A 14,661-nucleotide genomic window follows, 5' to 3' on the forward strand; every position below is an offset into this window, starting at 1 on the left:
TAGCTGCATGTGACAGTCAGCTATGACTGATTTAATCCACGAGTGTGCTTAAAGGAACAGTTCACCCACACAAGAAAATTCTCTAATTATTTACTTACCCTCTTGCCATCCCAGATGTGTATGACTTTCCTTCTTTCGCAGATCACATCAAAGATATTTAGAAGAATAAAGATCTTTGTTGGTCCTCACAATGCAAGTAAATTGGTACCAAAATCACAATAAATTCAGCATAAAAGTAATCCATACGACTCCAGTAGTTAAATCCATGCCATTAGAAGTTATATGATATGTGTTGGTGTAAAACAGATAAATATTTAGGTCCTTTTTCTTTTACTATAAATTATCCTCCCTGCCCATATGCAAGTAGAGTGCAAATCGCCACAAACAATAGAAGAATGTGGAAGTGAAAGTGGAGATTTATAGTAAAAAAGGACTTAAATATGAATCTGTGTCTTACCCATACTTGTATAACATCTGAAGACATGGATTTAACCACTAGAGTCACATGGGTTTCTTTTATGGTACCCATTCACTTGCAATGTGAGATGAGATACTCTTCTAAAAATCTTTGTTTGTGTTTTGCAGAAGAAAGATAGTCATACACATCTGGGATGGCATGAGGGTGAATAAATGAGAATTTTTTTATTTTGGGGTGAACTATTCCTTTAAGCGAGGAAGTATTCGCCTGGTCATGTGATTCTATTGTAACGGTGATGGCCTCCCTAACATAAATACATTATTTTAAAGAGCTCTTCGGGCGCCAGACAGGATTATTCCCGTCAAAAATTAGATTAACCCAGGATAGCAAAAAACAAACAAACAAAAAAAAAAACAAAGAACCACCTGTTACACGGGCATCCCCCATAAGTTTGCCCTCTCCAGGTAGAATAAAACAGCTTTTACGAGGCTACTGATCTGACTGGAGGTTTTATCTCATTTGCTCATGATTTAAAAAACTGTCAAATGTGTCTTTCAAAATTACAGTTCATTTCTTAAGGATGTAAAAATAAATATCTAACACAACTTTCTCATTGAGGATAAAATGAGTGCACCGAACATATATTACTTTGCAAAAATTTTAGGCAGTTGTGAAAATATATAGTAATTATGTTCTCAAAAATAATGCCATTAATATTTTTTATTATCAATAAACAAACCTAAATACATATTTGGTTTGAAATATATACTACTATGCATTTAAAACAGCACAAATAATAATACTACTTTATAGGACAGCAATAAGTTTCACGCTCAAAAATAAAAGGAAAACCCAAGTCTAGAACCATTTAAGCAACAGCCTTTCATTTTCACAAACAGTTCATATTGGCCAAAAAGACTGAGATATAAATTATGCAAAATAAAAAATGCAGAGACAGTTTCTCCCCCTTTAACATAAGCTCTCTTTTGCACAAAAGTCTTTTAAATTTGAAACAATCTGCCCAGATAACATCAGAGTGATGTAGAATAATCTCTCTCCAATGAAATATCTGGTGAACGAAAGTCTTGGCCTTTACAAAGGGCATTGCAGCTCTGGCCGTTGCTGCTAATGAACTTTTTGACTTTGCGGTCCATGGCATCATCAGGTAATGGTCGGTTAAAAAGCTCCAGCCAAAGAGACATGACGCAACCTGAATTTACAAAAAAAAAAAAAAAAACACGACATTGCACGCTTCTGCCATTGATCGCTGGCGGTCAACAGTGTTTGCAGATGTTAGACATTGGTGAGGAGATGAGACCATAAGTTCACCAGCCTGGAATAGGGGTCACTTTGTGTGGTTACAGTTAAAGATTACAGTAAAATAAACAACTTTTATAAATCGGTTCCAAACTAAGAATTTAGTGTTTTTCATTCTACTCTGTGGTTCATAGTTGCAAATATTTTTCTTTTAACACTTTTCGCCACAACAATTTAGTGAGTAGCAAATATTAAAATTTTACATCTGAAGGCAAAAATTGGTTTGCATTTAATTGTCCTACATCAATTTACCCTCAAAGTATATAATATGAAGCACAATGAGACTTCATACACTTAACATCAATGTGTGGGGGAAGGAATATTTACACCAACACACAAAGCAAAATATTTGTGTAGAAGACTGACAATTCAGTTCTTACAACTTGTGAAGCTAGTCACAAAAAGGCCGAAATATCTTGGTTTTATATTTTAGTTTTTAGAGCTGTCAATCGCCACCTTGTGGCAAAAGTCAAAGTGATTCGGACTCTCTCCAGATGCACTTCTGCTGCCAATAGTTTTACTTATACTTACAATATTTATACATCATGAGACACTAAAATTGTAGTTACTTTTCCAGCATTTTAAAAGAATGTTCCATTAACGCAGAAACTGGCAATGGGTAAAGGCCACAGTTATACTACATAATCTCAATTTGGGCTAAGAGAAAATCAGTTTTGAAGGGGAAAACATCCAAATTATACAGATTAAGCATGCAACCACATGTTTAGAACAAATCACAATTCACTAGGTTCACTTAACTCTCCAAAAAAAAAAAGACAGGGATGTCAGAGCCAAGCACATTCCTTTATTAAGTGTACAAAATCAAATGAAAAACAAGGTAAGTGCAAAAACATAGTGCCTTGATGTCAGAGACCTAAGATAAGCATGGCTTCGGCCATCTAGAAACCTACAGAGGAGGAAGGCACCAGAGAGATGCTCGTCACAGTATTCAGAGTGCACATTTTTTCAGAACTGATACAAGCGTAAATGTAATTACACATGTGAATACACTTGGGTAAGGAAACAGCTGATTGTATGGATAAATTGACAGACATGGTATGGGTATGTGTCCGCCGATATTATGGGCTATAAATTCAAAAGGTGTCATCCTTGGTTTGACATACACTGTTAATGGTAAGACAGCTCAGGAGAGAACATTCAGTTTCATCCATGGACACACACACACACACAATTTAGCCTAAAAACACATCTCGCAGGCAGTATGCAATTTTGCATGAAAAAAACAAAAAAACATGGTGAATTTATGTGATTGCAAGGAATAAGAAGAACAGTGAGAAAATGTTGGCATGCACACAACAGATCATTATCAGTGGTAATAAAAGATTAATAAAGATGCAGCACACATTCATGGAAATTTTCATCGTGCAAGTCGTATCAGATCCTTAAAGGCTGAAGAAAGAGAGGGACATTGAAGAGGCAAGCTAAACTAACAAATGTATGCTCTTTACCAAACCTCAGCTTAAGTTCTTTTGATGAACGCACATTTAAATGGATCAAAACTACCACTACTTTTTTTTGCATGAGATAGATTCGTGTTAGAAGTTTAATGTATTTAGAGAATCTAAATCGTCTAAAAAGGTACAGCAAAACTAACTCAAAGTGGAGTTAGAGCTGTATAACAAGACTACTGATCAACAAGAAATGAGTCGGGACAGGGTACAGTTGTGCTGAATCTAAGTGTAGGGAAGACCGATCATGAACACACCTGTGTGAAGGGAACAGGGATGGTGTGGTGGCCAAAGCCATGTGAACTAGCACCTAATGCAGATTGATCTATTGACCTTAAGGCAGATACTAAGGCCTCTGAGCTCGTGTTGCCAGACAAAAAGGAAAAAGGCACCAGCTAAGAGAAAGCTGGAAGCCAGCAGGTTGCTTTGGAAATGTCTGGTCTCACGTTGCCTGCCAAATCATCCTAAGCCATCCCTGTGCATACACTAAAGCTGCAAAACATACACTCAATCCACCTACACGCATGCAAAAACAAAACATCCTACGCAGCCAACCGAGGGCGAGAGCCCTTTGGAAATGTTTCTCCCCCTTTCTTCTTTCTCTTTGCACTCACAGAATGGTACACTTTTTCTTTTTCTTCTCTCCATCCTTTTTGCCCTGGTCACAGGTAGGCTTGTCATCAGAGAAGCTAGAGAAGGTGGTGTCTGCTGTAATTGGTTCCCTCAAGGCAAGGAACCAACGGCCCTCACCCAGGTAGGACAAAGTACCCATCTCCATCTCTACCTGGGTGACCTCCTTGCCTTCTTTCTGCAGGGCCAGGATTTCCAGCAGATCAAAACCGGTCTGAATGGTCTCCGTTCCAGCAGAGCAGCCTAATGTGACGTGGGCACGGCTACCAGCTGGGAGAGCCTCAATGCTGGGCAGGAGGGATGTAGGAACCTTGTCCTTGTCTCTCCCTTCTGGCCATAGCTTCATCTGAGCTTCTGTCAGCTCCACACGGGCCCCAAACGTACGAGGGGTCACAATGAGAGCAGTGACGGAAAGCTCGTCAGAATTGCCAAATGAATCCTTGACCACCTACATATATATATATAAAAAATAAAATAAAAAGTCAAATGGGTGTAAATCAGAAATTTGCCAATGCAGCTTTATATTTATTATTCTTTAAATGCCATATCAGTATCAATGGCTGTTTTCATGGCAAGATCAAAGTAGTTTAAGAAAACAAGACAAACAGCAAACAAATTTCTTAAACATAAAACTACATAAGATCTTTCAATATGACCAGTTTATTTTATATTATGGTCGACCCCTTTATGATACAATGCTTGAAGGTAGAGGTAGACCGATGTAACCGTTTTACCGAATAATCGGTGCCAATAGTTGCATAGATTTTTGCAAAGCCGATAGTCTTTTTGTGATCAACAATCAAGTGGGGATTTGCTGTATTATAAATCGCTCATTAACAATATTAATTTATATTTTTATCCTCAAAGTGCACATTTTGTTATTTTTTTTTAATTAGACAATCATTTATTGAAGTGAGGGCCTACAAATAAAAGTGATTAGAAGGAAAATGCCCTGTCAGCACTTACATTGTGCCTCCAGCTTCATATATTATGAATAATAATCCTCATATGCATTTCACCAGATATATACAGTTGTGGCCAAAAATATTGGCACCCTCGGCAAATATGAGAAAAGGTGGCTGTGAAAAATATATCCTTATGGTTTATCCTTTTGGTCTTTCATTTCAAAATATTCACAAAAATCTATCAAACAATTCCAAACACAAAACAAGTTTTATTTTTGTACAAGTTGTGTATATATATATATATATATATATATATATATATATATATATATACATATATCAATGTGTGCGTGACAATTATTGCCACCCTTGTATTCAATACTTTGTGCAACCTCCCTTTGCCAAGATAACAGCTCGGACTTTTCTCCTATAAGAATTTTTGGCCGCTCGAACCATCCTCCTCACTGTGCATGGAGACAATAGACACGTCCTCTTTCAGACCGATTTGTAAAACCTCCCGTTGATTGGCACCTCTTAATATGTTGGAAATGGGTATTTTCAAATGCCTTAGCTATACAGCCACTTCTCCATTTTGTAAAGCTCAACCTTTTGCTGTATATCAGAACTTTCTTCTTTGGTCTTACCCTTTGTGCTGGATGACTAAGAGAATGTGGCCTGTGTGTTACCCCATATCTATACCCATGAGAAACAGGAAGTCATGGCTGAACAATTTCATGTTCCTTGTCACCCAGGTGTACTTACTAAAAAATAAAAATTAAATATGAATGGGTATATTCTGATATGTATTACTCATAAGAATTTCTAGGGGTGCCTATAAATGTGGCAAATGTTTTTTTGTAAAAAATATTTAATTTTGAGATTCCACCCCCCTCCATTCAATTATAGGTTCGATTTTTATGAATATTTTGAAGATCAAAAGATTAACAATAAAGACATTTTTCACAGCCTTCTTTGCTCATTTACCAAGGGTGCCAATACTTTTAGCCACAACTGAACAAAGCCCTTCATCTGGTGAATATATTAGGCAATAAAAAGATTAATTTAGTAAATACTTCAATATAGAACATTGTAACGGCGGCAAGTTTCCGTCCTTTTAAGAGTCTGCGTTGTGTTATGGGCTTCTTCATAGTAAAAAAAAAGTCTATGCTTCAATGGCTTTTTTTGTATTTATTTTTAAGTTGGAATACATAAAACCAACTAAACCTATATAAACATTTTTTTTAATAGCATTTTTAATAATAAAATGGTTTTTTTTGCAAATAATGCATTTCAAATTTAGGAAACTCCTACTCCTCTTTTCCCTTAGAGGACAAACTTGGCAGGGCCTCTTCAACTGAATTCAAATGAGAATAGAAGAAGGACTTCTCCCAAGTGTTTTGAAATAGTTATGTAGTTCAAGGTATGTCAATATGTAGGTATATTTTTTTTATTATGATAAAATAAATAAAAAAAAAAACACATTTACCTTTGGCTCTGCATGATATGGAACATGGTTTTGTATCCCATGTAAAAAGACGGCTTGTGTGGAACCAACCTGGTCTTATGGAATCACGTTACGTGGCTCATTGCACACATCACGTCAGTTTGCTAGTAAAATGACTGCTAGAACAAAGACTTATTTTCTTTCACACAAATCACGAGTTAAAACACAGATTCATTAACACTTTTTGCTCTGTTCCTTACACAATGCTATTTTATGTCATCAAAACCTTTACTATAGCTCAAGAGTCTTAAGGACTTACATTTTAAAGTTTACATTACATAACCACCTACATTTACAAGCTTATTTGACCGTGATCAAATTGCAGGGTAGCTCGACCAATAGTGTTACACTTGCAGCGAGGTGCAAGCCAAGTGTCATAGAAGCACCAGAAAATTACATGGTTGCTTTAGCATTTTGTGTTTTTCATGACACTATCGCTTATTTTTATTGTAGGGAGGTAGGTTTTGTTTATGTAAAAAACAAGAGCAGTAACCTTAGAGATAACTCGCCTAAAAATGAAAATACACACCCTCATGCCATCCCAGATGTGTGACCACATCAGCCGAAAACAAATGAAGATTTTAGAAGAATATTTCAGCTCTGTAGGTCCATACAATGCAGGTGAATGGGTGCCAAAATTAAGAATCCCCAAAATCCACATAAAGGCAGCATAAAAGTACTACATACAACTCCAGTGGTTAAATCCATGTCTTCAGAAGTGATATGAACAGATCAATATTGGAGTACTTATTTTACTATAAATTTTCCTCCCTGCTCAGTCATTCTTCTATTTTTGGTGATTAACATTCTTCATGTATATCGCGCCCTACTGGGCAGGGAGGAGAATTTATGATAAATTATTTAAATATTGATCTGTTTCTCACCCACACCTATCATATTGTGTGAGAACATATGGATTTAACCCCTGGAGCCTTATGCATTACCTTTATGCTCCACATGTGGACTTTGGAGCTTCCAAATTTCGGCACCCATTCACTTCCATTGTGAGGACCAACAGAGATAATATATTATTTTAATTATCTTAATTTGTGTTCTGCAGAAGAAAGAAATTCATACACATCTGGAATGCCAGGAGAATGAGTAAATCATGAGAATTAAAATTTTTAGGTGAACTATCCCTTTAAAAACATCGTCTGTTTGGGAGAATATTTAACTTTTAGCGGCACTCAGTGGACATTTCACCTCGGAACTCCTGTAATGCGCATTGACTGAAACCACGTGATGTAATTTTGCAAAAAAGGTTGCCACGGTCAATTCGTTTTCATGAGATCAGGATTTATGGAATACTGACCTGAAGCTCTGCATACCCTTTTGCCCCCTCTTCTTTGCCGTAGTCACAGAAATGTGAAGTGCAGTGGAGGGGCTTTACAGTCTGAAAGTACTGCTCAAGATCGACCTCTTTCTCTGCCTCACCAGTAACTAGAACAAATCAGAAAATCAGCATTAACATATCTGCAAAAATACAAATACAGAGAATCAGGAATCTACAGGAAAAAAACTCACATTCACTGATGTGCTGTTTGAAGGCCTCCAAAGTGTCCAGCGTCTTGAGGAAGTCCATGGTTGCGCACTTTATCCGCTCTTCTTCCTCTGAAAGCAGGAACCAGCCAAAGAAGAGAGGTAGCTCTGGTTCTTTCTGCTCCGGCTCTGCCCCTTTTGGAAGCTCCCCTTGAACCCCCTCAGCATCTGATTTTTGTACCTCATCTTCTTTCGTCTTTGTCTCCTCACCTTTGTTGAGTTCTTCTGGCTTAGCATCATTCTCAGCAGTGGGTTTGGACTCTGCCTCTTTGACAGGCTCCACCTCTTTCACAGCTTCTTCCTCCCGTGTCTCGGATTCAGAATTTACTTGAATCTGTGGTTCCTTAGACTCTTTCTGCTGTACTGGCTCTGGGGGCTTTTCCACCTCAGAAGGCTTCTCAGAAGACTCAGCAGGTGGGGTTTTCTCTGGACACTTCTCCACATTTGTAGGAGTTTCTGTGGTTTTCTCTTTTTCTGGCAATTCTGCAGAATTTTCCATCACTGGGGTCTTGTCCTGTGAAATCTCCTGTTCAGGGGCCGTTTCTGGTGATCCTGCAGTTTCTGAAGGAGCCTTAACTAACTCTTCACATTTGGCCTCAGTCTTCTCTTGCTCTATCGCCACTTCCTGTGTCTCAGCAACAGCCTCTGGAACTTCCTGATTCTGCTCAGCTTCCATTGCTACACAGCAGGCTGTTTCTGATAATTCAATTAAAGCAAGAGTAAGTGTGAATGCACTTCATAAGATTACAGCATCTGTAGAGTTAAACTATGGCTCTCTGTTGAATTACATGAGATCTTGAACTAGATGGTGTTAAATTTTTTAATTGCATGATATCTAAAACTAGATGGTGTTAAAATGTTGAATTGCATGAGATCTAAAACTCGATGGGGTTAACATGTTGAATTGCATGAGATCTTAAACTAGATGGTGTTAACATGTAAACAAGGGGTTAAATTAATTTTAGCTCGAGCAACACTGGGTAAAGATTAACAAACTGAACTGTCAGTCTATCTTGCAGCAAACAGTGCAGAAATGCAAAGCATATACTCCTGAACACGGCAGCTCCAAAAAAGGACCACTTCTTTAGACCCTTCACAGTATACAGGCTCAATGTTCATAAAAGCCAAAAAGGGCATTTCTTATAACTTTGCAGTCGAGTACTCTAACGCATAAAAACTAGAAATTTAGAATTTAAGTTCAGCCTTCAACCTCCGAACTGTTTTTCTTATGAAAAAATAAGCAATATGCATACACAACATCTAGTCAAAAATGGCAAAAAAATAAAAGCAAAAAACTTTTGCACTCACACATAGAAACAGACACCAAGTCTTCTGAAACGATACATTTACTCTAAATGACAGAATAAAACATTTTGGGACATCTATTCCTTTAACAACATCATGCATTGTATGTAATGGCAAGATCTAGCTGAGAGAAGCAGTTTCATTGTTGCCCATGGCAAGCAAAGGCACAAAGGAGAGTTAAACTACAATATTTGAGTAATGCTTTTACTAGTTGAATATTTAAAAGCAGAGTGCTCGATTAGGCCTACTCGTGCAAAGCCAAATGCTTTCAAAGAAACATTTTATTACACACAACACATTTCAACTTTTGTGCAGTCTCCAGCTCTTGTCCTTGCAAGCAAATGTGAGACCAACACCACTGTGCATTTTAAGTGAAATCTGAGGAGCCATTTAACTGCCAATGTAAAAGCTGCTTTCTCTCTGACCTACCGGTACTCCTTCCCTTCTTCCATATTTCAATTTCTGTCTTCCATACTTTTTTCCCCACTCTTTTCAAGAGGCCCATGAAAGCTTCTATATATAATTGCATAACTTAATGTTGAAAGATCTTGTATAATTTCACAGATGATGTACCATCACCTCGGTTGCTTGAGATGTGCTATCAGACTTCATTCTAACAAGCAGAAAGTAGGATGTGAATCACTGATCACGTTTGATGCCAAAGGCCATGCGTTCATTGCGAAACCAGTCACTAGTTGTCATCACCTAGGCCTGTGTTCCCTTTTTAAAATAGAACAATGCAAATTTTTAAAGCTTAATCAAATAACAAGTCTTCATATTTCCCAGGCGAAACAATTCACACCTGATGGTTTAAAAAGGCACCTTAAACTGCCAATGAACATCAAATGTCTCCTTTAATGTCCATAGGCTGGATTTTACAACATCGCAAGCAAAGCTTTAATGGAATATTTCACCCAGACACGATGGTGGTGGTGGCGCAAAAGCGTTTGCTTTACACCAGATGATATTTTATTATTTGTCTCCAACCCAACTAGATCCATGCCTTGCCACCACAGAATTATTAATTCCTTTTCCAAGTTCTTGGGATACAGAGTTAATTGGTCTAAATCCGAAGCTTTGTCTCTGACAGCGTACTGACCGGTAACTGCTTTTCAGCCAGGCGCCTTCCAGTCGCCCAAACAGGGCATTACGTATTTGGGTATTTTATTCCCAGCTAATAACATTTGCCCTCAGTATGGACAAAAGCGTCCAGTGTGTTTAATTCGGACATTAATTTATATGTTGCCTTGAGGCAACATGACTAAACCCAAAGTTATGTATTAATAAATCCCATTTCTACTGGTCAGAGTGGATTGTGAAGGATAGGCTAATACACTCTGTGACCTATATGAGAGTGGAGTGTTGATATTTACATCTTGCCATTGTAGTCTCTAGGCAAGATTATGATTTCAAATTTGATTATACTTTCTAGTGCAGAGGCAACCAAATGCAGAAATAAAATAAGGTGCACGGGTCGCATTGCTGTAATAATAAAAAAAAATGTCTAGAAGCCATTAGATTGCCGCTATGCATAATCTTTATATTGTATGCTTAATATTATGCAAGTTTGAATCATAAATCACACTTATAAATGGAACGGTGATGCGTCTTTTACAAAATATTATACTCATTTATTCACATTTTTATCTTTTGATGTCCATTCAGTGGCACGGCAAAGAACATATAGATCTGCTACTGAGTGTTGGGTGTGACCCATCACAATAATCAGAATCAGATTACACTTCATCACTTTATGAAGTTATGCAAGGAATTACGCTTTAAAGCTATACAAATATAACTTCTGATCCGTTATTACTTGCGTTACAAACACCATTTTAATTTGATCAAAATGATGGCGCTTCATTTTATTTTGTAGATGTGCATGTGCAAGCTGAGTGCACGCATCAAGTGCAAGTGTTTTAAGCACTCTCTCCTATGGAGTGTCATCACTCAAATGGCACTGGGAAGCCGGCAAATAATTTTTCTTGTTTCCACAAAATATTATAACAAACCAATTTATTACAGTATACTTCCCAGTGCTACAGAGGATGTTCTGGAAGAGTATGCTTGGTTCGTGAGTGTCTACTCAAACTTTGTTCGGCCATGCGCACGACAACAGCTCTACTCAGTTGTATGATGGGAGGTATCAGTACATTTTAACAAGAAAAAGTACATAAAGTATCTACCCTGATGTCAATCCTTTAATAAATGAACATTAACGCATAAGGGGAGTGCTTTCTAACATTACCTAGTTGAAACCTCTCTACAATAACAGCAATATTCTAATATTGGCTATGGTGTTTGAGCTCCGCTTCCTTTGACACGAAGCGGTCTGCTATAAAAGTGCGCAAACACCATTTGTTCAGAATTTCTCACCGAGAAACAAGGAACGCGTCGCTCGTATCTCAAGAACTCTGAGTCTTGTAGCGCGGCTAGCATTTGCAATGTCTCGTTCCCTTCATTTCAGGGAACCCAGGTTACATACGTAACAGATGTTACCTTACGTCGCAGTACACGACATCATTAATGCATACGAGGAACAAAATCCCACACGACATTCCTCAACGTATGCTTGTAGCGCCCGCACAGAGCATAACAAACGCAATGCTTGTTCCTCATCCAAATTTAATGGAAGAGGGAAGAAGGCCTGAAGGTGAACCACCTGCTTTGACTGTGGCTTTTTAAAGACCAGGGCCAAACTCCAGACATGAATTGTCTTGATAGTGCATGGAAGTCACCAACCCATTTTACTGAGGCCAGGGCAGCAGTAGTGTGGTCTTAAATGGAGAGCATGCAAAATTCTAAAGAGTCTAAAGGCTGGAAGTGGGATCCTGAGAGAGCTTTTAGGACTAAAGTCCAAAGTCGGGAAAGTAGCCGGCCGAGGTGGGTTTAATCGTTTTGTTCATTTAAGGAACTTTAAGACTAAATCATACTTGCCTATAGTGGTGCCGGCTTCAGGTGCGTGATACGCAGATAAAGTCACCTTATACAATTTGAGCATTGACTGAGTGAGTCCTGCATCTAAATCACTCTTTATAAAATATGGGAATTTCATGTAAGGGGCAGCTTATTGGATCTTTGACATGTGAGAGACACCAATCAGTGAACACATTCCATTTTAGTACGTAGAGGCAACTCGTGGATGGTGCTCTGGCCTGTAAAACGGTGTTCATGTTTGTCAGTTCTGGCACATTTAGCATGCTCCGTTCAGGGGCAACACATGCAGGTTCCGCAGCTTGGGCTGGGGATGCCAGATTGTGCCTTGGAGTTTGCATATGACAGAGTTAATCGGGCATACCGGGGGAAATGCCTATTTGTAATTTGCTGGCCATTTGTGGGCCATTGCGTCCGCTCCCAGTGGGGCTTGGGACTTAAGAGTACCGGGGGGACAGTAGGTGTTCCCTACTAAGGGAAATGGATTGATTTCTGCTTTGCCATAAATTTCCCAAATTCTCCATTCACCTGGTATCACCACTCTTTGAATGTCTCTGGATAAAAGCCTTGCTCATCCATTTGCTTGAGGAGCTTGGCTTGAAATACCTGGAGCACTGCCATTGCGTGGAGTGCTGATCCAGTTTGTCCTGCAACAGAGTATGATTTTTCAGCCAGTGCGGACATCAGTCGACATGGCTTGGAAGGATGTATGGGGCGTAACACCCACACCCTGCTACCGCCACCTCCACAGGGGGTAGTTGGGCATAACCGTTTTCCTCCCCATGATCCATATTAGAGAGGATGGCATCACTGCGTGAGCATGCTGAGAAGGGCGTGCACCAAGACTTAGACAGTTCATTATGAACTTCAGGGAAGAAAGGGGCAGATCTGCAGAACGCATCTACTTGATGGCATCCGGACTACAGGAACCATGTGGAGGAAGTGTAAGTGTGATCACTAAGAATACAGCTGATATCAAGATTTATATTGGAAAAGGAGTTACATTTTAGCCCTCTCTCACCCAAATTCAATTGTACCGCTTCAGAAGAAATGGACTTAACCACTGGAGTCGTACAGATTACTTTTATGCTGCCTTTGTGATTTTGGAGCTTCAAAGTTTTGGCCACAATCCACCTGCATTGAATGGACCTACAGAACGGAGTGAGATATTCTTCTAAAAATCTTAATTTGTTCTGCAGAAGAAAATGAATACAAAACACATCTATCCAAAAGAGTGAGTAAATGAGCTAATTTTCATTTTAGGGTTAACTATCCCTTTAATTTCACCGTGGACACGGTTCAGACTTTGAAGAAAGTATGTGAAAAAGCAGAAGCGGGGCCTTGTTTTACACGAAGCTGTGCTGTAAGGCCCAAATGAGTCCTGACTCACACCTGCACATCATTTGTGTCGCTTATTTTATAGCACTGTCTTAAAACTTAGTGAGCTGCCTAGACAGCAAGCACCAACTAAAATCAACGGTTTTATGCCCACAATGCCGTCCGAGGAGCGAAACAAACAGAACAGAAGGCAAAGTGTCTCGGAACGCGTTTTTTAAAAGTTGAAGTTCCTTTTATAACTGGCGTCTAAAAACGCGTTCGATGTGAACGCTCCCTAGGCAGCCCAATATGATTTGAGACGCAACCTTTGTGAGACCAAATTATATTTGGACACGCATCCTAATCTATGGAAGACAAAGAAAGCTTCTTCCCATCTTCTGCTTTATGTCAAGCCCAAAGAAAAAGCGGCGAAGGTCCGGAAATTTCACACGCAGATAACGGTACGAGACATTGCGCACAAGATTTTTCGTTAACTAGGACGAAAATGGGTGCGCCATTCCAAGAGAAATGCGGAGAGCACTTACTTCAACTAATGTATAAAGGCCGTAAAAGCTTGTGAAGAAATAAAACGGTTAGATGAACAGCTTCAGTTTGCGGTAATAATCCGTAACAATGCAAACCCAGCGATTCGGGGAGTGGCAGTGTCCAGCCACGCTGCATAAAGACAAAACAAATCAGCGTGCCAATGCCACGCACAGCGGGGAAAAGGGAGCACATGTCATAAATACCAGAGTATTTTGGGGGGTTTTAGCTAAATGCTGTCGTTTAAAGTCAGATGAACATAATGAATACGTGCACAAACTGCTTGGTTTAAAATGTGATCTAAAAGATACAAAAGTAGCTATAACGGGAAAAACAATTGTTCACGAGTGCACAATGCAAATGCAACTCACTTGATTACAACGTTGGCAGATGTATGAAAAGCTGTCACCTTTCCCCGGGGCTGAAGCTTCCAAGTGCCGTACAGCCAAAATTCCACGTTTCTCCAGAGCCCTGCGCAGAAAACCCCGCCTGGCTGAGCACTAGCGATAATAAGGAAACAAAACGGAAACCACTGGCACTTGAGCACGCTCACTGCGTGCACGGCGGAGCGGGCGTGTGCACGAAAGGGAGAGGCAGATGAAATTTTGTGAAATTTTAAGCGCGCTCCCGCTACTTTGCACTTTACTAAATCGTGTTCCTCATTCTGCACGTCAGCGATAGACATTTGACTTTACAGGTCAAATAATACACGAGTTTAACAAAACAAATAATGGTGGCCTAGGTGCTTTAATGAAATTATAGGCTTCACATTTCTGCCTT

The 14,661-nt window shown here is 39.1% G+C and overlaps 1 protein-coding gene across 2 annotated transcripts; it reads right to left on the reverse strand.

The window, feature by feature from the left end:
• Positions 1-2,520: 2,520 nt before the first annotated feature.
• On the reverse strand, positions 2,521-14,442 carry LOC127647861 (2',3'-cyclic-nucleotide 3'-phosphodiesterase-like). Of its 2 annotated transcripts, none has more exons than XM_052132364.1 (4): positions 14,291-14,442; positions 7,768-8,478; positions 7,556-7,683; positions 2,521-4,282 (listed from the first exon to the last, which is right to left on the reverse strand). In XM_052132364.1, the coding sequence occupies exons 2-4, from the start codon at positions 8,456-8,458 to the stop codon at positions 3,815-3,817; spliced, it is 1,287 nt and encodes a 428-aa protein (XP_051988324.1). In that variant the 5' UTR covers positions 8,459-8,478; positions 14,291-14,442; the 3' UTR covers positions 2,521-3,814. The 2 variants fall into 2 exon arrangements, with proteins under 2 accessions (XP_051988324.1, XP_051988323.1); XM_052132363.1 differs by having other exon boundaries at positions 14,253-14,420.
• Positions 14,443-14,661: the final 219 nt, after the last annotated feature.

Source organism: Xyrauchen texanus, chromosome 8, assembly GCF_025860055.1.
Source record: "Xyrauchen texanus isolate HMW12.3.18 chromosome 8, RBS_HiC_50CHRs, whole genome shotgun sequence".
In the NCBI taxonomy this organism is placed as follows: Eukaryota; Metazoa; Chordata; class Actinopteri; order Cypriniformes; family Catostomidae; genus Xyrauchen; species Xyrauchen texanus.